At 37.6% G+C, this 24,459-nt stretch overlaps 1 protein-coding gene across 2 annotated transcripts in view; it reads right to left on the reverse strand.

The window, feature by feature from the left end:
- Window positions 1-24,459, reverse strand: part of gpc6b (glypican 6b) — a 78,731-nt gene that overhangs the window by 25,074 nt on the left and 29,198 nt on the right. Inside the window, exons 3-7 of one of the 2 annotated variants that reach the window (XM_005723557.1) lie at window positions 23,130-23,521; window positions 18,590-18,755; window positions 2,957-3,087; window positions 2,173-2,316; window positions 1,157-1,186 (exon numbers count right to left, since the gene is read on the reverse strand). In XM_005723557.1, coding sequence (XP_005723614.1) covers window positions 1,157-1,186; window positions 2,173-2,316; window positions 2,957-3,087; window positions 18,590-18,755; window positions 23,130-23,521 — 863 coding nt within the window. The remainder of the gene's footprint in view (window positions 1-1,156; window positions 1,187-2,172; window positions 2,317-2,956; window positions 3,088-18,589; window positions 18,756-23,129; window positions 23,522-24,459) is intronic. The other variant, XM_005723558.1, reaches the window with a different exon arrangement.

Here is a 24,459-nt window from a genome sequence, read left to right on the forward strand (position 1 = left end):
ATTTTCTAGACTTATGTGCTTTCTATCTATCTAACAGTCATACACATTCATACTCCAGTGAGTGCATTGCGAGTTCAGTTGGCAGACTGGAGCAACGAGAGATCGAACCACCAAGTTCCTGATGAGCTACTCTAACTCGTGAGGTAGCGCCCCCACCTCACCCAGCCACACATATCTGTGGCAAGTATAGTTTTGATTTTGAACTGGAACAGTGGACATGAGTTGGACAAAAGTAAAAGATAAGTCAAGAATCTTTCTTTATTTTTCATAAGCCAAACATCACATGGTACAGTATAGAAAACCCACAATTTGCAGCATTCTGTGGCCAGATCAGCATGGATTCCTCAGGCATGTTGATAATAGAATTTTCTGCTCATGTAAACTGGTTTAGTAATAGTATGTCAAAAAATAAGCCCTTGCCACTGAGCTCCATTTTGCGAGAAGCTCTAAGGAGGCTTATTGCCTAGTTATTCGGGAGCAGTCTGGTGCCCCCGTATCACTGTACCATTATAGCTGCTGCTGCTCGTAACACTCCCCCACCAAGACTTCACAGCTCTCCCTTCTGTCAGCTGTGACGGAGCAGGTCATTTGCTGACTGGTTGGGATCCTTGTGGAGTTGACTCTATTAGCTACAGCAATGAGAGTTTTGGACTAGGATGTGTCTCGAATAGATGCGGCGGTTGATGAACGTTTATGTTGGATCTCGGAGAGGCATCTTGACTAGCTGAGAACACCGTGGCATGTGTTCAACAATCCCTGCGGTGTTAGCCACTCAACTGTAAAACGCTGTGCTTAACAGCTGACACTTCTGATGCCACGATATACCACATTATCAAGCTTCGAAGAGTTTTGCATTAGAGCACCTTATAAATCACAGGAAACATTTTAATGAGAGTATTTGACATTGAATCCCTTGGGAGATGAAAATGAGAGTATGACACTTAGCACACCAAGTGCTGCATACCACTGGGATTTACAAGTCCCAATGCTTGCTTGCTAGAAATCTCTAATGCTTTGAATACAGCATTAGAGGAGTGTGTGTGCATCCCCATCCACACAATATAAAAAAAACACAATTTCTCCTTGCAGTTAATGCATAAAACAGTGCAAGATAATGGTCCCAGCAAAAACATAAGTATAAAATGTTGAACCTTACACTGTGTTGCATCGCATTCCAAACAATCCTCTGGTTTGCAGCATAAAGGCAGGGAAACAGAAAGTCTTAATTAATTCAGCGTAGGTGGGAGAAATCACTGACGGACATATAACGCTTAAAAGCCAACTGCTGTATATAAGACATCAAAAATGCATCGAGAATGAATTAGATAAAGTGCAAAAAACATAATTAGGACTGAATAAAACAAATAGCTCATTTGTTGTTGTGGGATTTCAAGAGCCAGATGGCAAAAAAAAGGCTGCTTTTCAAATTATGTACCCATTAACTAAATAACCTATTATTAACCTCACACAGAGAACTAAGACATTTGATTTGGCAGGTTTTAAAAACTATGAGAAATGAGGCTGCCATTCACCAAAACAGACTGAATAATTTTCTCCTTTTCAAGGTTAAATATTACAAGCATAGCAGAAACATTTTGAAAAGATTCAATGCGAAAGGCCAGGTATAAGAGAGGAAGGGTAAAAGGAAGTAATGCTGCAGGAGTAATACACAAGCAGAGCTGTCTCTCAGCCAAATTGGACTGCCACCCCCATGTTAACCTTTAACCCGATGCAGCATTTTAGGTCTCAAGGTTCTTTGAGATGGAAATTCATGTATCAAGATCCTATTGAACAAACATACAGATTATCTGACAGAAAATAAAGGTGCGCCTTCAAGAAGGAATTGATATGGTCAGCCTCACAAAAATCTATCCATCTCCCTTCTTCCCCTTCTCTGTTTGCCAAGTGCACGGGGATGAGAAGGGCAGTGAATGCAGTACATCACACCTTCCCATGCCGTCTTTGGGTAAAGCTGTTGATTCGTTAACAAACACAAATCGATAGAAAGGTCTGAATGGAGGACAAGTACAAAGAATTAATTTCCGGCTCCGGGGGCTTACCATGGCAAATCACCAGCTTTAATCAACAGTGTCAAGTCAAAAAGATAAATGATGTTTACACTGAAGCAGTGTCTTGTCTGAAAACAGAAAGCATTGGCTTTTGTCTTCTTACCAGTCTGTCTAGGCTTGTGCCAGTTGCAGTGGTAGGCCTCTCCTCTGGGCTGTAGGGCCTGAAGCGGGCGTTGAACACATCCGAAACACCACGAGCAGACCTAGTGATTCCTGCGGGTTTTGGCTGACCACAGCCTTGAAAAACCTACAATTACAAGAACATGGGTACCCAACTGTCAACAGTTTAAATTACTTGGGATGCAGAAAATAGGTAAAATACACTGTTTGGATAAGGTCTTGTGAATGATTCACCCCTGACTACCGGTGTGACAGTGCTTTACGTCAAGTTGAGGCAACCATGTTGATAGGTGATCCGACTAGGAGCTGTGACCAGTGCTATTTAAGTTTGTTGAGTTAAATTTTTACAGGCTTCTGGTAAAACACCACATATACTTAAGTCATAAACAAAACGGCATCTGGTGCATGGGAAAGGCAACTGAGCATTTAGTTTTGAATTGGAACGGGCATCTAATTCAGTGTAGGCAGAAAAATATTCTTCCTCCTTTCTGTCTACAATTTTGTGGGCAAAGAAAAATGCAGTAAAACACAGGAAACACATTAACTACTGTTAGTTGAACTAAGATTATCTGACCAACTTGAAACATATAATTCAAATACAAGACCTAAATTTGGACTTAATTAGAACGTGTTGTAATCCACACCTTAGTCACAGCCCAGTATGACTTCCAGCAAAGCTTATTCCTCATTTTGTGACGAAGTTGGACTTCGTCAGCCTGTCTGAAGTGTTACTTTGGTTCTTAGAGAAATGTACCTAATTGACATACCCTGTAGGAGACCTGGGCACTGTTATCTTGCATAATCATGATGGCCTCTGAAATCTTGACATCAATAGGCTCCATGACAGATTCAATGTTGAAAGGTCCCTCTAGCCTCTGCGCCACCAGCAGCATGGCATCTGTTATATAAAAAAAAAAAGTGTGGTGTTGGAGGAAGAAGAGCAAAGGTGCAAACACACAGTTGGTAAAGTGCTCACAGACAAAAATAACTGTCAGTACAGCAACTATTAAAAAAAAAATGACTGCACTGCAAGGTCCATCTCAAATTACAAAGGCCTGTTTACATGCTTGGTAAACGTAGCAGTCCAATAATAGTAAAGAACACACTGCAAGAAAAATACTGTATGATTGACACAATGCCAGAAATTCATTGTGAAAACAGAAACCACAATCATCAAGTACAAAGAAAAGTCTCCACTCATGTCCCTGAATTCATTTACATTGCGGTGCTGCTCAATTCAGTGGTGTGCAATTGCAATGGGTCTTTATTTAGGTGCCAGCTATAACTGCTCACATTTTGTTTATGTGGGTTTGTGTTTCCAAACGCGGTGCATAGTTTTATCTAACTGGTAAATTAAAAAACGCTTTTGAATATTTTTCTCCTTATTTTGAAGCTGCTTTCAGTTGATTGTGTTTTGGGCTCTTTTGGTTTTCACAGAAGGTGAAAAACAACAGAAAAAGTAATAAAATGGTACTAATTGTACTAATGGTGCAATGCTATGCCTACCTCTGATTAATATTGAAGCAATTAATTGACTGGAAAAAATATGTCAACCTCCCTAGGAATTTTTAATTCATTATTTATGAAAACACACACGCACGCACGCACACACACACTCCCGTTCAGGTTTAAAAGTGCAGATATGTTTCCTCTCTTTGGCTTACATCTCTGCAGATGAGCACATAAACAAACATTACAATATTTGCTATATTGTCATGGAGCTTTTTACAAAAAGGACACAAACGGTTTACAATTTGCAAACTACTACATCTTCTTTTCTGATTGCTGCACAGTATTGTCATTTACCACCTTCCCATCTCAGACTGCAAGCACACTTACGGAGCATGAATGCTTCTTGAGGCAAATTCAATTTTTATGTAGATCAACTCAATCAAGTCTACAAAATGCTGTTAGGCTCCATGTAGTGAATAGTGCTGATGAGTAATTGATTTAATAGAACTTTTGAAAGCCAAGCACTTATTTACATACGCTGTGAAAAAGGTCAATGGCTCATTAATATTGTGTGGACACAAGCCAGAGGGCCTTGTTGAACATGATACACTTAACATATCATCTGCACTTGTTTTCATCGTTTTTAATGAACATATTTGTAAGCTTTTCAAAAGGATGTTGCAGTCACATGATCTAATATGTACAACTCTGTATGGTTCACATTGCACAGTACCTCAGACTAATTAGGCAAACTGCTGTTGCCCTTTAAAGGCTCACTGAGTAAACTGAAACACTGCTAATGTTGATTTATATCGATGTGCTAGAGTCTGTACGGTGGCAGCTCTGAGTTTGACTGCCGTGCCACAGGTAACTGGACATCACCAAACCACTCATTCATAGCTAAAGGCCCATTTCTGCAGACAGTACAGAACATGCATCTCCATCCACAAACCAGAAGGCTGGTTTGTGGATAAGTACTCCACAATTACTTTGTACCTAAATATAATAATCCTGTCATTTGGAGACTTCAGAAACAATGATGTCTCACTGTACATGCTCCATGACTCCCTTAACAGTTTATTTTATCTGTATCAAAATTCCAAAAGTAGCTTGTTGGTTTTTGAAGAATAAATTATGTATTTCTTTTGGCTTGCTACTCCAACCGCCCCACCCATCATAGGAAAATAAAAGAATGTATTCCCAAACTGTGAAGGAATAGATAACATTCCATGGGGAACAGACCAAAAATGGCGACTGAAAAGAAAACATTAAAAAAAATAATTGACCTCACACAAAAAGCCAGCTGCAGACATGAGAAAACATACTGTAGTGCAAATATTGTACATCCCCCCCCCGGACACACACAAAACAAACAAATGAAAAAAAGAATATCTAAATTACACTTTAGTGCTTTGATAGCAGACCTGTCCAGCTTTTCATTCTTCTGGGACCTTAGATCACTAATGGCAGGGGAAAAAAGCTGAGAAACATTAGCTCAGCTCTGCTTCCATTTCCTTTCCAATTATGTCAAAGTCAGAGTCTTTGAAGAGCCCCTCTGTTTGTTTACACTGTGAATTGCAAATGGCCTGTGATTCTTGCTGAGATCTTAATATACAGATTACATCAGTGCCAAATGGTTTTCTACAGCAGCACTTCAAGTGCACAACTGTGTAACCATATGGTCTAAGTGTAAAAAACCCCACCTGCAATGGCCAAAGAAAATTTTTTCTGCTGTTTGTCTATTAGCAGCCATGGCAATCATTTTTAGAAAAGTATTTTTTAACAGCGTACTGCAGTTTAGTTTGACTTTCTTTTTGTGTCCTTATATTCCTTAAAAAAAAATCTGAATGTAGCATTTCCATATTGTTTGTTATTTAATGTGATTATAATGCAAATTCATTCAACTGCCCCAGGTATGTCTGCTCACAAAAACAAACACAGGTAAAAGTATATCTAAATTCAAGCTTAAAAGCTCTCAGTTGCAAATACTGAAAATTTAGGTCAGCAGCGCCAACTGGGAGCAACTTGTATTTCATCACAGGAGAAAAGAAGAGTGCCTCCAGGATCAAAAACGATGGCAATCTTTCCCAGCAGTGGTGACTTATCTCCAACTTATCAGATGGGCTCAACAAACAGAGAGCTAGCCCGGGAACTTTGTCTTTATACACAGCTGAGGGAAAGCAGAGAGTGTCACGGGGGGAGGCAGGGAAAGAAGAAAGCCGGAGAATAAGATGTGGTTCTGGGTTGAGTGAGGCTAGGACTATAGCTGTGTCCTATAGAGAGATGGGCTCCTGCGCTACATGTGAAAAACTCTGCCTACATGGAGAATTAATGACTCTCATTTATGAGGAGTGCAGGAAGTCCAGTCCACTGTGGCACAGCTGCCACTCTGAGCCAAATTTTCCCTGCATCACTTTTGCGCCACTGAGATAGGCTACTGGCCAGCCAGAGGAAATCTTGTTATCAACACGACACAGCCATGCAAATAGACATATCTTGTCCTATTCTGAGCAGGGGTTTTTACAGCTGTGACTTACTGGATAGAGACACAGAAATCTAAAAGACACCATGCCTCGAAACCACAGCACGAGCCAATTATTTTTACTTCAAATTGGAGGTTAATATTTCAGTTTGTGATATGAAACATGCTTATTTGCCCCGCCTTACTCTTGCCTCTGCCTCTTTATCGAGATTGATGTCCACTTAAATTCAGGCTATGTCAGCCAGCAGCAACCTCCAGCAGACAAGGACAAATAAGGAAAGTGAACAAGCCCATCTATGGCTCTTTGCCTGTGAAGAGTTCCACAGGATGAAAAATGGCTCTAGTGTGATTTGGATTCTGTAAAGCATACCTCATCTGTGGTTCAGTCAACCAACTAATAGTGCTATGAAACAGTATAAAAATGGAAAGGAAGAAAAAAAAAAAGAGGCATATTGTCCCTTGGACACATAGTCGTGATCAAGAAAAGGAGTCCTTGAACATAGACATATGTGCACAGCCCAGGGTTTAATAGCCATAAAGAAAAAAAATGTATCAAGTATTATGATTTATTTTATTTTGTTTGTTTGTTTGCTTTTTATATCAAATGTTAAAAATGTCTTTAACGGGCTACTTAAAAAAAACAAAAACAAAAACTGACCCCTCTTTTCCCAAATGAGTAGTCTACTTTACCAACTTTTAGACGTTTTGGTTCATTAATCGTTTGATAAAGACTATAAAGGCACACAAGGCAATATTTAGAAAAGCTGGGGCCTAAATCTTAACCCTAAATAAAAAAATCTTTTACTAGAGATCATTTCCTCTGCTGCTAACATGAGGCAAAAACCCCCCCAAAAACAATCTTGTACACATCTAGTGCAAGATTAGATAAGACAGTCAAGATTAACAATATCCTGACTTTTTCCTTAGCGTCCTTAGGAGATTGACAAATCTATGCACACAATTTGGAGTAAAATGTAGAGGATGTAAAATTTCGATGCAGGAGACAGGCAGGATTCACGGAAAGGAAGCCTTTTTATGAGGCTGAGTGCAAAAAGTACACACAAAACAAAACAATATCCAAAAAAAGGCGACACAAAATTAAAACCACAAGTCACATGATGAAAGACAGGACAGAATTACAGTCACTGAGACAGAGACCAAAGGTAACGCAGTACTTTTTATGCCCGACAGGGTAATCAAGAATCGGAAGCAGGATGCTAACGAGACACAGCTGAAGACAATCAAGATGATGACACAAGTGGGGAGATGTAAGCGAGAAACAGTAACTAAAGCGGGAAACAGATACATGCATGAACTTCACATATTGAGATTGATACACGAGGAACAAAAAGCAAATGGTTTTGTACCCTTTTAATTGATTTTGTACAGTTTTTTCACTCCTCTAAGGATTTAGTTTAATGATTTATTGGTGTTTTTTATGCACTATAACTAAAAAAAAAGTGAAATTCTTTATCTGAACCTTAACCTTCAGCAGTACTTTGTTTGTTTATTTGGTGATTACAAAAATTTGCCTTTTAACCGCTATAGAAAAGCAGTTAGCAGGCAACACAGAGAACTGCCTTCTAATCCGCAGCATTTTTGCCATGTCATTGTGACATATGTTAGGATTTCAGTGTTAGCCCCAGTGGTCTTTTGATCTAAACGCTAACAGAGAGTCAGTCAAATAGCTCAGTCTTGTACAAAAACAAAGCCTGAATCATTTAGCATAATTCATGTTCAGTGATGATGGCAGCAATCTAAAACAGTAGGCAAGACATAAAATGCAAAACCCAAGAGCAACATTGACAATGTACTGCATGGCTAATCAAACTAAGAGACACAATCCGATAACGAGCTATTCACAATCAGATCGTGTTACTAATGGGGCTGGAGATATCATGAAATTTTGTGTATGGTTTGCTGACTGGACTGTTTCTAGTATTTTGCCCACAATTATGTTGAAGCCAGCCTTTCCTGTTCTCACTTTGTAGCCTCATGTTGCAGGGTGCATCACAGTGCTCAGATGTGATCTGGACAGGCCATGCAGCTCAGACAATAATAGACCTTGCTGGTTATAAACACACTGGAGAGTATAATTTCTCTCTCTTAACAAAATTCCTGTCTTTCTGCAGGTTTCTAATTACACAGGTGGGAAGAGAATATGTAATTAGATCCACTCAACCACATCTTCATGTAACTGTGAGTGATTAGACAAGCAAATAACTATAAAACAGAATGTAAATTAATGTCCCTACAGATGCCAGTGCACACAAACCTCCAAATGTTCACCCGGTGCTGCCTTAAGAAAAGCACAGTATGTTCTACATTATTTGACTTCTGCAGGCAAATGACACACAAGGGTGGTACAGGCTGTCAGTACTCGGTCAGAAGAAAGTCCTGTGTAAGGACGTTATTATGTAATATAGTGTCTTCAGCTCTTAGTTTTAAAGGTTTTCTCACAGCTAGGTTTCTACATTTTATACACACAGACACTAAAATTCACAAATGTCATTTTAGATTAATATTAAAGATAACTGCAATTTCTGGTAAGCTAAAATAAAAATCTATCTTTAGCAACTTTAAATAGGAAAACAAAGCTATTTCTGTTTAGCTGGTAAATATAAATAATTATTTAGATTTAATCTGGAAACATGCAATTTTAGAGGAAACGGTCATAAAGGTTTATTTGTTAAACTCTTTCAAGGCAACTGTTCTATAATTAATTATGTTTAATTTTTTAATCACCTTTTACAGTGATAAGTTGGCAGTGGTACTCAAATAAGCCATTTTTATGTACTTTAACGCTCGGTTACATTGTTATTCCTGAAATGAAAACCTTTAACACTATTTGTTTTTAATAGTAAAAAGCAGAAATCAATAAGTTTGCTTTTTTTGTAAATCTCTGCGCTAACCCCAAGAACTTATTCGATGACCTCCAAGAAAAAAGGAGACAGAAAACTACCTTTTATATGATGTGTGCCTAATAACACATCTGACTGTGCAATCAGTGCTACTGGTGATTGAAAATCAGAATGTGAAACTCAGCCACGGGTATTTATATTTAGCTGACATTTCAGATCCTGGAGAGCTGAAGTTTAATTGAATATGTAGAGATCTCATATATAACAGGCTATCAATGTCTTCACTTTTCACAAGGCCCAATTTGTAAAAAAATAAAATTATTATCAGTGCGTCAGATGAGTGGCATGCTCTGGTGCTGTTTTTCCTTCGTCCTGTGTGGTCTTAATTTCCATCCCTGAACAGCAGTGATATAGAACTGCTGTGCATGAAAGCCATTTACCTACACCTGTGGAGTTAAATGGATGTATAATGGCTGTCTGCTCTGTCTAATCGTTGTGGCTTGTCTTAGCACCCTTTGGCAAAAGGTTAATAAAAGCCCAGAGCTATATGAATTGTTTTTTTTCCATTTGAAAAATGCAGAATACTCTAAGTCTGCAACGATTATTATCACGCAAAAATAACCTGATCATTTATTTAAATGCTTTTAATCACATGTTCTGCAAAGTTCCAGGAAAAGCGTAGCTGTTTGCTTTGTTTCCAGTCTTTGAGTTGATAAGCAGTTATGATTTAACAATATATTAAAACATTCATTTTTCTTTACATACACTTTTGCATGGATGGAACCGTTCAAGTGTGGCATAAGTAGAAATACTTTTCCTCAAGTAAAGACTCCTAATATTAAGATATTATTTCTTGGGAGATTGCAGTCACAGGTTATTTCTTGGCTGTCACGACCATTCACAGAGTTCCATTTGCAATAGTGCATCCACACATAGACAATTTTCATTACTCGAGATGAGTTTTAGCTTTTTCAGTGCAGCTCGCCCACTCAAACGCTCAGTTTTCTTTTCCTTTGTCACATGAGATGAAGAGTTGCTTCAATCTATTTTTAAAAAAGTAATACCATTAAATTAAATTCCAATGAGTAACAGAAATATCGAATCACTAAAGGTGACCATGTCTAAAATGCTTTCAATGGGCAAATTCTAGGGCGAGGTCACCAAACCGGGTCGGATTTGTGTTTGACCCATTCGGTTTGGCTGCCAACTTGCATCACCCAGTTGGCCTAAAATAGAATAGCTTAATTTTAGTGAAATGGAAGCGTGTGATTTCTATCAGTGTTTCGAATTTCTGCTGGTTAGACCATAAAATTCTAATCTTTTCAGTGTCCTTGTGTGTAGAAACTTTTTGTGTGGTCTGAGTTTCAGCCATGGGCTGTCCACTCTCGGTGAGTACAGATTTTATTTTCCCTTTTCTGTCAATATTTTATTCATGAGGATTTTTTTTTAAAACAAAAAGAAAGGGTTTGTTGCTGTCTTGAATTTCAATAAACAATTTGTAGCTGGATACAGTTACCAAGTGAAACAAATCACCTAATTAAAAAGAAATGAGCAGATAGAATCAATAGAGATCACTTCCAATGTGGAGACATTTCTCTCTCAAGAGGGAAAGTGAGCGAGCAACAGAAGCCAGTAAACATCGAGGCAACTAGATTAGGGAAAGAAAAAATACAGAACGAAAAACAAAAACCTGGCACTGATAACCAGTTCACATTGGACTGACTTTAGTCCAGTGGCAAGTCGCTGTAAGTATCTCAATATGCGGGAGACTAGGTTCCATCACAGGTATAATACAATGTGATAATGGCACATATTGCATGATCTAAATCACAGAACACAATATTTATCTCCAGGGCATGCGATTGTGTGACTGATATTTAAAACATCTGAGAAGTAGGAGACATCAATTTGTGCAGACAGCCTGATTAAAAAATAGTTAAAAACATCAAAGCATTATTCAACAAAAAGAGTTAAAAAATGCACAAAGACAAATAAACGCTGTCAAAGCAATGCTAAATAGGCAATCTATCTAAAAAGCAGCATGATCTATGCATCCTACGTGCATCCTGACTGTATTCAGTGCAGCCTTTGATTGTGGTGAACAGCCTGACAGCTGTTCCTCAGTCGCTCCATGCTTCAGCTAATTCGTGTAATTAAAATCTAATCCTACCTTTAATCTCATCAAATTGCTCGCAGACTGCTTTTGAAAAAGGCGTGTTTATTATGATAAATGGTGTATAGAAAGCAACTACAAATTATTTGACAAAATAAACTGTTTTTTCATTACATTTATCATAACAATAAGGTTTTGTGTGGATACAGTAGCTGGCATCTTTTTTCCCATTTGGATGCAGTGAGCAAGTCTTGTCTGTAGGAGTGGAATTGTGAGAAATCAGCAAGGATTTGTTCTCCAGTGGGAACAAACGGATTAGAGACTGGCTACTCAGCAGCAGAGTCCATTTAATCTACTGAATGATTTATTTTGATTTGATTTATTCAGCGTAACATTAAAGAAGAAATAGATATCGCAGCATGGCATTAAAAACGATATTTATTAAAACCATAACTATCCATTTAGTTCCTACATGAAAAATATTATGTTGTATTCACAGTAGAAGCATGGCTGATTGATTCATATGAAGGCTATTGTTCATGTTCTGTCAAGTGAAGTTCTAAGAACAGCATCTTTCCAAATTAATGTGAAATGACAACATGATATCAACATATTTAAATCGGATATTAGCGGAGCTTGTGAGAAGCTCTAGCCTCTAAATTAAGTCTCTTGGTCAGATTTTAGTTACTTGTCTAATTAATCTCTTGCTTAGAGGCAAACACAGCAAGCACACGTTCAATGCTATTTGTGTAAAGGAGAGAAAACTTTCAAGATCTCCTCACTGGGATGCATCTGCATTCCTCTGTCTCATGAACAGAAATATAAAGGAAAAATATGATTGTGGAGGGCAATTTTTCCTGTCACTTTTTTAATCCTCTAGCCTTAACAGCAAATAATTGTTTTCAAACATAACATCAAAGAAAACATCCGAAAGCGAGGAAGTTGAACCAGTTATTTTTTCTCTCTCCTCCTGTGAAAGTGCGGTACAAAAGTAGCGCTTTCTAAACATTTCACATTTCCGAGGAGCAGTGCAGCTGCTCTTCGTACACACATCTGTTTTAGTTTGCTTCTGGCGATGCCATAACAGTCACTCCCAGCCTCACACTCATATTGTAGATAAATGGAGGTAAGGCTGTGAACTGGCCTTTTTTTCCTCTCTCTCTCTCTCTCTCTCTCTCTCAACTTCTGTCACGAGTTTGAATTTATTTAATCAGAGGGTGTTATTTCCTGCAGTGTTGTGAGGAAAATTGTCACTATCAAGGGCACAGCCTCCAGGTGTAAAGGATTTCTCACTCTTTGGTTGGATTAGTTCTCACCTCCCCAGTATCTTGAACATAAAGCTGGTCTGAATAGATGCCACAAGAATCAAGATGAATATCGCAGCTTGGAGTCCGCAACAGTATGTGATAGCAGAAGGTGATCTGAGTTCATTCAAACCAAAGCTTCTTATTTCTAAGTAATAGCATAGTTGTGATCTACATGGGATTACATATTACAGTAATTTGTCTGCATGTGTAGAACATGAAATAACCTTCCTGACAATTTAACACCGAGAGACGAGTCAATACCGTTTTTTGTGGTTAGACTTCAAGCTAATTGAAAATCTTTCATCCCATAATGAGCATGAAATGTCAGAGCCAAAAGATATAGAACTGGCATTTAATCTGCACCAGGGAACAATAACCCAAGTGACAAGTGCTCTAATAAAGACAGAATGAACATTGCTACAAAATTAATGGCAGAAATGTAAAACTGTGAAATTTAAGTGGCGCCATGTTAGAAATTATTTTTTTTAGTGAAGTAAATGTAGACATTCTATTGGATTTAGGAGTCCAACAGACTTGTTTGTTTTAAGAAAGCAGTCTTACTGGCAACTAACATTAGATAACATTCATGTTGTAATTTATTAGTAAAATTCGATAAACCAGACAGTGCAAATGCAACACAAACATCTTTTTTTTTTATGTATATATTATTTTTACAATTCTCCCTGTTTTTGGCTGATAAGAAATTCAGGTAAAGTGAAATAGTGTCTATATTATCAGTGGGGGTGGGTATATTTATTTGTGAAATCTCTCTGTTACACTCCAAGGCTTCATCCTGTGACCCTGAACAGGATGCATGGTTTTGAAAATACACTGATTGAGATTAACAAGAGATTGACAGCTAGGATAAATAATATATGTGGCATTCTGAAATTGTGATGCTGTTACAGCTTGTGATGGGTGCCCTGTTCTGTCGACTATAAAATGTGACAGATGTTTCTTACCAAACAATTTCACACGTTACTAAGCTTCAATGGCTGCAGCAACAGCAGGAGCAAAGGTACCAATAGGCAACCTGCAGTGTTTAATTTTTGATCATTCAATACTGGATCCTCAGTCAAAAATCCCACAAGCTGTAGGCAAAAGTTATTTTTGTTGCTTGAAAATTGCGAACAATCCTCAGTAAAGTATATTTAAGATGCAAGTCATGATTCCTAAACAATATTTTACTTTGAACCTCAAAATAATCCGTTTCGTTATTTTGATTAAGTAAAAGCAACGAGTTTGAAATTATAAATAATTTTTCTATTAGTTGATAAACAGCAGTGCTTTCAATAACATAAATAAAATTACCGTGTTTTTCGGACAATAAGGTGCATCGGATTATAAGGCACACTGTCGATTTTTGAGAAAATTAAAGGATTTTAAGTGCGCCTTATAGTCCAAAAAATATGGTAGTAACTTACATACAAACAGTACCCCATGTAATTTATTCATATACATTAATCGGACAGTTATTCAGGTGAACCTTGCTTGTACTGTGTCGGACCCCCTTTTGCGTTCAAAACTGCCTTAATTGTTTCAACAAGGTTCTGAAAACCTTCTATGGAGAATTTCATCCATATTGACATGATAGCATCACTCAGTTGCTGCAGATTTATCAGCTACATGTCCATGATGCACATTTCCCATTCAGCTCTATTAGACTGAGATCTGGCATCTATGGACGTCAGTGATTTTATTGCAGTGTTCAAGAAACCAGTTTAAGATGATTTTGTGTTTGTGACATTATCCAAATTCTTCGACTGAAATCATTGATTTCAATATTTTTCCAATCTCCTATTGTCCAACTTTGGCGAACCAATACAAATCGTAGTCTCAATTTCTTATCAGCAGACGACAGCAGTGAAAACTGGTGTGGTCTTCTGCTGCTGTAGCCCATCAGCTTCAAATTTCAGCCTGTTATGGAATCAGAGATAGCATTTTGGATACTTTGGTTGTAACACGTGCTCAGCCATGTAATTGGCTGATCAGATATTTGCAATTGACTGAACAGCTATACCCAATATCTTGGCTGGTGAGTCTGTGTTCATAGCATAACTATTATGTACACTATATTTGTAATTTATTTATACATTTATATTTTTATTTCACTTAGATCTTATGATATAGCTGATTTTAGTAATAAAAATAAATGTTTTAGTAAATATTGTATGTACACAAGTCAAGAGTGACAAAACACACACAATAGTCATGATAAAAGATTAAGAATTCAGTGTTTTACTTGTGATAATTAAGATACAATCAAGATATGACCTAGTATGAAATCCAGGCACATGTCTTGAATGTTTATAACTAATGTAGTTTTTGGTTCAACTGTTATGAATTCAGTTCAGTAAAGGGAAAACACTCTGGGGGTAAAGCCCGGTCTGTTAAAGTAGGAAGGCTGAGGCATTTTCTCTGAGGCATTTGCCTTTTTACCAAAGGCGATAACAAGTTCCAGCATCTCCACCACCCCCTGTGAAAGGTCACAGGCTTGTTTTTGCAACAAATCAAAAGTGTGGACGATGCTCAGTCTAGAATCTTCTGCTGACAGATCGCGTAAGATTTAAAAGATTTAAAAATAAACGAATAATTAAGTCAAAGTTGATCTAAAAAGGTTGGCAAAAATAATGATGTTAAAAAAATCCCATTACATACCCATAGGTGCAAGTGTGAATGTGATTGATGTGAATGACTGATGCCACAGAACATTTTTTTCATGTGCACTGAGAGGTCCCTGATATGATGCTTTTGCATCATATCAGGGACCTCTCAGTCGGAGTGTTATAAGAGTGCTTCCTTGAATTACAGCTATTCTTAAACAGTTCATGCGATACTTTTGTAAAAATCCATTGATTTAAAGATTAAAGTCTGCACTTCAATCATCTCTTAAATGCTTGATTTTGAATCTACTGTGGTGATTAACAAAGATTTACAAAATAATCCTAATAATCATTGTGGAATCCTTTTGTAGATTAAGCAATTTTTCAGCAACATTTAAATTACTGCTAAATTAAACTATCATCTTCAATATCTACTGCTTAATATACTTTCTTGAATAAAACGACTTTCTGTAATGTAGCACTGAAGGACTTACTGTGAATCAGCACTGAAGCTTTTACTCGTGCAGCTTTCAGTCTGTTTGAGCTGCTCATTGCTTTGATTTGCTGCTCCATACAGTCCCAGTAGATCTCACAAAGACTGGCAAACTTTGTGTAGATAAATCAAGGTCACAACTTAGACCAGATGGTTGTGCACTACAATGTCAGTACAATACTTCTAAGTGTCAAGATATGAGGAGCTGCTCACAAGAACTGAAGTGAACTGGAAAAAAAGAAAAACTTTTACAAGAATGACCTAAGTGTTAGGGCTCAAAATCTGTAATGGATTTATTTATTAGTGCAGACGAAAAAAAATATGCTCATGTTTTTTACTAAATATATTGTTCATATATCAATTCATCAACCAGCCCTATCATAAGAGGATTTGATTATTTTCATTTTTTTAAAAGCAAGACAATTACCCAAACCTAAAATACAGAGATATTTTTCAGTAAAAACAGAAAGAATATGATTATTTTTAAATATTAATCTCCAGAAATAGATAGGAGTCATGTATAGTATGCACCAAGATGAAAACAGAAAACTTAATAGCTTGTACTAAAAAAAGGCAATACAAACTTCTTAATCCATCTCCTGCTCACAACAGTCACATTTTCGCCATCATACTGTAGCTTTTGTTCAGGCCAATGGGCTGAGCCTATCTAGCTGACAGCAGGAACCATCATGCTGGGCATTCTATCAAATACGAAAATAAATATATAAATATTATATTTCTATTTGTATTCGTTGACTCTGAGTTGAACAATTTTCTATGGAACATAACTTCACAAAACTTGGCACTTCCTGCGGAGCATGTCTGCCCCATTACAAGTCACCATTTAGCCCAGCAGGAGAGCAGAATCCCATGAATAAAATCTTTTCACACAGGAATCATGATAGAAGAATGACAAATAGAGCACTTTCTTATCCAAAGGCCCAGCGAGTGTCAATGAAAGTGATGTTGTCAAAATATGATAATGACACGGCACCAGCTGCAGCCTCTCTAAAAATAGAAAGTCCAATTCTGCAATGCAACACAAGGATTTGTATATCCCCGCATACTGATGCAGTCAGCATTTTGACCTAAGCTGCCTTTCAATATTTTATTTATTAATTAATAATATTTCAATGAAATTATGGTGCTACCTACATCAAGAGTTCAATGCTGTGAAAGCACAGAAAAAACACCAAGACAGAAACATGTAATGTCTAATTTCATTTCAAGAACTTTAACTGTGTGGAACTCTAATTCACACACAGTACTGTGCAAAAAGTTTTGAGTCATACCTCATTTCTCTGTATTGAGCCAGACTTTGTTGTCATTTTCAAGTAGTTCTACAGGCCCTCTAAACATCTTTCAGACTTTATCTAAAGATGCTGGAATTTTCAGTCCAGCATGTCCACAGCTATCTGTAAAACATGGTGGAGGCTCTATGATGGTTTGGAGCTGCATTGTATCCAGCTGTGTTTAATTCCATCTAAACTGATGGAATTATTAATGCAAGAAATGCACTTTCAGATTAACCTGGGATGTAATACCATCTGGAAAGTGTCTGTTTAGCTTTATTTTTTAGCATGACAATGATAAACGCATTGCCAATTGACTAAAATCACACCTGGATAGAAAAAACACACAAGGTCAGTCTATGACATTCAGCCATAGACTGACCTCCCCAGAGCCCTGACCTGAACATTGCTGAAGGAGTTTGGGATCATCTTGACAGATAATGGAAAGAAAAGGCAGCCAACATCCAAAGAAGAGCTTTGAATGTCCTCCAAGAAGCCTCAAGAACTATTTCTGTGGACTACTTAAAGAAATTACAATACAGGTTGCCTCAGAGAGTTCAGACTGTGTTGAAGAATGAAGGTGGTGATACAAAGCGTTGACTTTCAAGCTCATTAAAACTGTACAAACTTAAACTTATGCTTCATATACTGTATTTTTCTGGATGTTTGCATGTTTCAATATGCAGCTGCACCTATTTTCCATTTTCCTAGTAATGAAAAGAAATGATGACTGATTCAAGACTTGTGCAGTACTGTGGATTCAAACATTTTAGTGCTATGAATTTTGTTATATTTAAATATTCAGTATTGGAAGTGCTCCTTACAATGGGTCTATTATGCTTATTGCCATAGTAATCCGTAGACTCTTGTGGAAAAAAAATGTTTTGAGCACCCCTCCCTATGCCCACACTTCCTTAAAGCTAACTTTCTTCTAATTGGCTGCTCACTGGAATCAGAAGGTTTGAACAGCAGGTGGTACTCTGCAGAGTAACCCTGCCATTAGTGAGATCCAGTAGCCAAAGAGCCAAAAAACCTATGTGCAAACAGTCTAAGCTTTTGTTTTACACTACATATTGGCCTATACTATACACTATATATTACTTACATATATGCTGACCTCATTATGTGAAACTTTGGCCATGTTTAATATAAGCATCCACTACCAGGCCACTTCACATAATTCCAATTATTCCGGCCTTTTCCTCTTGCTTCCTGAACACATAGGTCTCACCGTGCCTAAAGCATCTTTGCTTTAAGATTAAGGTTTGAGCAAAACAAAGCAATATTTGTAATATTAACATTTAATCCAGTTACTCTCTGTAATTTAAAAGGTTTACAGCTTTTGCCTACGTCACCCAAAACAACACCCCAGTGTGCAGCTTTCAGCTTACTTTTTTAACTGCTTTCAAAGCACAGTTACAGTTCTCTGGTCTACACCAGGGAGCTTAAAAGATTATTCAACTCATACTATTATCTGTCCAGCTTTAAAGCAATTCGTGTCACTTTTTGGTATGCAATTAAAATATAACCCTGTGTATAGCAGCAAAAAGGAAAAGCTAAAAGTGATGGTGTAAGTGAAAATTTCAATCTGCTTTGCTGTGAGTGCTCATGTGATGTAACATGCTTTCTCTGCTTTTCTCCCACATCCATTAGTTCAATTCAGTCATATTATAAAACCATACGCCCAGACATGAATTTATAGCAACACATTTAATTGGTATGTTACTTTAGAAATAATAGAACAGCAGAGTCGAGGTTAAAATAAAAATGGCTGGGGAAGTGGTTGAAAAGACTCACCGATGTACTGGTTCCACTCTGGGTCCAAATCAGCTTGATTGGCCAGGCAGCCCTTCATGACATTCAGGCAGTAATTCTTACAAGGCTTTACTCCTGGCATACTCTGACAAAAGGGGCAATACAGCATCTTTGTCACTGCTCGAATACATGCTGGAGTGCTGCTAACCTGCAAGGACACAGAATGTGACAGCGGTCATTAGTATCTAGTAGCACCTACGAAATATATGGTAATTATAAATCTATTTTATTGAAGTAACTGTGCCAGTTAAAGAATTTTGAGTAATTTATAACAAGAAAACTGTCCAGTAGAAAACTTTTGCAAAGTTTTACCATAATGCTATTGTCCTATTGTCAAAAAAAGTTTCAGTTATTAATCAGCAAAGGCCCTAGAGAGACCGTTTTTGCTGACTGAAGACTTAAAGAATGTTCTTATGCAATCAGTCACTGCCGATGAACACTTCACATAGGATAATTTGGCTTGCAATTAAACCACAAGTCTTTAAATAAAGTCAAATATCTATTTCCCCACTCTATGGAATATAATTTCTATTTTAAAATGTAGGGTTACGTCACTAATGAAAAAGTAAAAATCCAAACTAATAAAGAAGACAAAAGTGGCAAAGTAGAAAAATCTGCTTTCATAGATAACCTGATAAACTGTCTCCATGTATGAAAACACATACAAGCATCGATAGTAATAGGCTAACAGCTGCAGGAAACAGACAATTAAACACCTCTGAAATGCATTATGTTACAGTGACTGCATGTATAGATATTGAAGATGATAAACAGTGAAGCGAGAGATAAGATGCACCTTTGTTTGTTTCAGCTTTTCACTACAGTTTGTTTAACAGATAACCGATGCGACTCAAAAACAGGGTTATTTTAATAAGTTAATAGGACAAATTATGACATACAACTAGTGACCACTTTGTTAGGTACGTCTATTCAGTCGCTTCTTAATGCAAATATCTAATCAGCCAATCACGTGGCAGCAACTTGTTGGTTATTGTTGGCAGTGTAATGGTGTGAAGGGTTCCTTAGTACAAGCTGAGAATGGTTTAAATATCATAGACTCTCTGAGTTCTGTTCTTGATCATGTTTAACCCTTCATGACCACAGTGTACCACAGTGCACCAGTGTATCTTCTGATAGCTGCCGCCAGCAGGATAACTCACGATACCATGGAATGGCATCATGTGTTTTTTTTTCCCCCAGACAAAACCACACATCCCTGCCAGATGAAGTGAATTCAACCCTTCATTACCACAACCTCTCATGTTCCAAATGTTAATTTGATTTGATTGTAAATTACTAATCCTTCCAGATGCCCATTGGAAGCTGCAGAAGTACCCTCTAGGGTACAAGAACCCCTGGTTGATAATTAACCTTTAGGCTACTTTGACAAACAGCGGGAAGTTAGCTACAATGAAAAATGCTCTCATTCACAGGATCCTGAAGTAATACTCACAATAAAAAAAACTACAGAAGACAGCTGACCATCAGCTGGATCATCAGCTGCTATATTCTATTCAAGTCATTTATCAGACTGTGGGAGTACCAAAGTGCAAAATGTCATTAGTGTGTGTTTTTTGAAATCATAGTGAGGAAATCGATCTCATAGCAAATACAAACTCCACTATGCGATCTGCTAAAAAACATTTGATGACATTATTTCTAATATGGAGCATTCATTATTCCTACTCTCAGTATGCAGTTACTTGCACTCTGAAGACCTGTTAAGATGTTTAAAATTAAATGAGCTATTTTCATGAACTAACAAGACTCTTAAATCTTAAACACCTTTTAGTCTGGAAAAAGTGCCTTTTTACACTACACTCTAACACTTATTATTGTCTCACTGCATTAAAAATACAAGAAAAGCAGCTATAATGCAGCATCACAGCTCTTTTTGTTTTAAAGAAGCGATGCACAGCGACGGCTTCACCAAAATTAGCTGTTGTTTTGTGTAAAATGAGTGCACTTATTGTAAATTGATTTGGACAAAAGCCTGTGCTAAGAACATGAAAGGATTGGGAAGTGAAGGTGTTCATACCACAATAGTACCTTATGTTTTATGTAACAAGATTTGACAACATAAGCAACATGCCAGCGACAAACTGAAAATTGTAGTACAGTAGTTCTAAAAGTCCACGGCAAATGATTTCAAGCAAAAAATAAGGCTTCTGAGGAACTGGCAGATCAGAGGTGTAAGCAGGACCCTGACAAAAAATATCTTAAAAATTAAGGTTTACCCATTCATTTTCTTTTTCATATATATTTTTTATTATTTACTCTTTTTTTTGTGAAGACAGCTAAGTGCAGTGAATCAAAAAATGGTATTTGTGGTAAGCTCTCTTGCAATTTTGCCATTTTGCCTTTGAACATTCACTCAAGCCAAGTAAGTACAAGTCAAGCCTGGACTAGACAAAAAACATGGCTGACCTTTTCAAAGTCTACAAATTAGAGAAGCTCTCAGTGATATGTCTTAACAGCTGATGTGCTTCAAAGCCCTGCTTCTTTCATACCCCCTTCTTTCACAGTGCAGTGCTAAGAATCACCAAGAGAGGAAGGCACGTAAGAAAAACACGTTATACATAGACATACTTGCCCTCACTAGCAGACAACCCCCACACATCAACTCGCAGACAACTGGCGTCAAATACAAAACTTGACACTGAATATTCTAAAAATGCTTCTGCCAGCATCTGTATCACCTGACACAGGTGTAAGGCAGCAGCTCAGGGCAGTCAACAAAGGTTTCTTGTAGATCACAAGGCCGTGAGGAGAAATAATCACTGTTAGTAATGTTTGAATTAGCAGTATTTATGGGTGCTCACTTATCAATTTCATTGAAAAAAACATTTTAAAAGTTACATTTTTCACAATTTCAGAAAAATACAGTGGTGCCTCATCGTTCCACAAATTTAGATTTGGAGCAATTAAGAGAAAGGTGCATTTTCTCTTTCTCTATAACCATTAAACAATTCATGCAGAAAACACATCAATATTGCTTTGAATGACAATCAAAATATTGTTGTTAATCAAATAATACATATTCAGAATGCACCCATCCTTACACTGGTTCCAACGTGACTTCCTTTAACAATAACTATAATATTGTGACTTAAAATAAAAAAACAGAGATCTTTTTCTTTTTCTTTTTTGTTTTTTTCCAGAACGAAAGAGCAAATTGTTTCTGTAGAGTTTATTACTACAGAGACTGTTTTCAGATAATGGAAGTATTCTTTTTAGTTACCTGCATGACATTTCAGATATTCTAAAAACTGTCAACTAGGAAAATGATTATTAAATTGTATTCACTACAAATAGCACAAGTCTGAGCTGTGCTGATGAGATCTAGACACAGGTTTGCGCTTCCTCAAAGCTGTGAAAAGCAATAAAATGCTACATCACCTACTTTAATTCAATATATTGTATATCCCAGGAGCAATAAGCATGGATGTCACATCTTAGCAGCGCTGAGAAACAGACACCTCTGGCATGGTGTCTGTTTTTATTATGCTTACACCCAATCTCTCGTGATGACTTTATACCCTGAGGATCAAAGGGCTGCAGTCCCAGACAGATGACCTGGATCTCAGGTCCCACTGAAATGTCAAGAGGTGAAGCTAGGACATGCTGGGCTCTAAGGACTGCAGGGTACAACTCTAAATGCATACTAACAACACATCTTCTGTGGCTAAATGCTCCTCACTGCCACTACTGTTAGGGAGGGTGGGACCTCAGGGGAAAGGAAGGGAACGTGGTTAATGCTCAAGTATGGTGGGATTTAACAGACCAAATGAATGGTGGATTTATAAGAGTACAGCAGTGTCTTCTCCATTTGCCCTCTGTTTCTCATTATTCAAGGCTCCTATATTTTCATTAGCTTTTAGGTATATAGCCTACTGGGAAGTGGCTCTATAAATATTCATAATAGACATGATAACCAAATCTAGCTGATAGACTGTATTGAAAAAACAAAAAGCAAAGAAGCCAAAGAGGATGGCTGTGGATTCGCAATGTTGTGAATCAGAGCTTCTCTGAACCCAAATGACAGTGTAGAAACAACATTGTTGTTAAGCGTGACTAAATCCAAGGCTTAGCCTTTTGCTTTCCCTTTAATCTCACTTTGTACATGATCAGCCCTACATACACTCCCAGGGCAGTATGGTATTGCAGGAACTGCATACAGATTGCTTTGCATCAAACTGAATACACAGGCAACAGTGTGATTAATGACTTCTATATACTGGATGAACAAATATAAGGCAAGAGAGCAATAAACAGCGATAGCAGACATTTCTTTTCTCGCCTTTTTTGTTGTCTGGGAATTTCTCCTGAGCAATCCACATACCCTTCAACAATGTTTTCTAGACAGCTCCATGAACGAGCCACCTTGAGGACTAAATTTTCTGAAGACATACCCTGAGAGAATCCGAATTACTCTGAAAGTATATCTGGGATAAACTTGATCATGTGAAAACTAGGGCAAATGTGTGCTTTTTAAAGAATTTAAAGGGTTAAGAACATTTACCTTAGACACTCTCTGGGCTACCTCCCGGCCAACGGAGAGCCCCTGGACAAATGTGCGTGCAGCGATGAATGCGCGGGTAACCTGAGCCTTGAGCTTCCTGGGCACGTCTCCAAAGGGCTTCAGCTGGTCGGTGTACTTACTGATACACTCCAGATAGTCCTCAGTGATGACATACTGGGAGTTGAGCAGTGTGAACATACGCTCCAGCAGCCGTGACCAAAAGTCATTAAGCATTTCCTCTAGGTTAACATTCCCTCCAGTGTAATAGCGCTTCAGTTCAGCAAACAGGTTCTCAAAGACCTCTGCATTCTGCATGTAAGGCTTGCCGTAAGTCCTCATAAACATGTCATTCAGGGACCTCTCCGTGTTCTCCAGCAGCTCCAGGAAAAATTCTGGATTAGAAGAAAACAGAAAAAGCCTTTATTACTGTCCAATTTTATTTCATGTGTGACGGTGGTCTCAGTTTATTCTGTACGGTGGTGTCAGTTTATTCTGTACATGTCATACATAGACATGGTTTGACAAGATGCACTGGGAACCTTCACTGCATTTACAATTAAACAGAAACACAGCAAAATGACATTAAATGTGTCTGATTGCAATCTAGAACGCTGCTTAAAAAGGAAGCCTGCTTGATTGCAATGCAAATATGACAACAGCCAGAAAACACTAAAATAAAACAAACAAAGAAATCAATTATAGCGTTTGATGCCGTTTTCATTTTGAACTGAGATCACAGCTCTGTTGACTTTTATTTGCAGTAAACTCGTTTTTTGATGACAAAGGGAAGTTCCCCTATATATTTCTGGAAAATAATAAACTCTGTATTCGCTTTATTGTCCATATCACTCATGTAAACCCAAAACACCTTCCTGTACTGTTCATTGACAGAAAGAATCTACAGTTCAGATAAAACACTTTGCATATATGAATATTTCTCTATATGGTGAAAAGCATACCACTGTGAAATGCAATAAACTTTCCATCATCATGATTATGACAGCACAATGCAGTTCAACTGCAGCATTTGCAGGAGTCTGCACTCTCCTTTTTAGACTTCACTTGTTGTTTGTCTCATGACCTCTGTGACATGCCAGAAAGTGGGATTAGATGATATTTCTGACCATCTGCTACAAATAACAATAAAATTGGCATAGAAGGGCCAGAATGAAAATTTAAATAACCTGTACATTTAACTGCAAAGAGAGTCAAAAGAGGATTCAGTACAGACTCCAATTCAATAAAACTGAAAGCTTTTTATATTCCTAAGTGGGCTTTATGGTTACAACCCAAAGCTTTAAAGAAGCGTGAACTCTTAAGTGTATCAGCT

The sequence above is a fragment of the Pundamilia nyererei genome, unplaced genomic scaffold, assembly GCF_000239375.1.
Source record: "Pundamilia nyererei isolate P.nyererei 1_Seehausen unplaced genomic scaffold, PunNye1.0 scaffold00009, whole genome shotgun sequence".
Taxonomy (NCBI): domain Eukaryota; kingdom Metazoa; phylum Chordata; class Actinopteri; order Cichliformes; family Cichlidae; genus Pundamilia; species Pundamilia nyererei.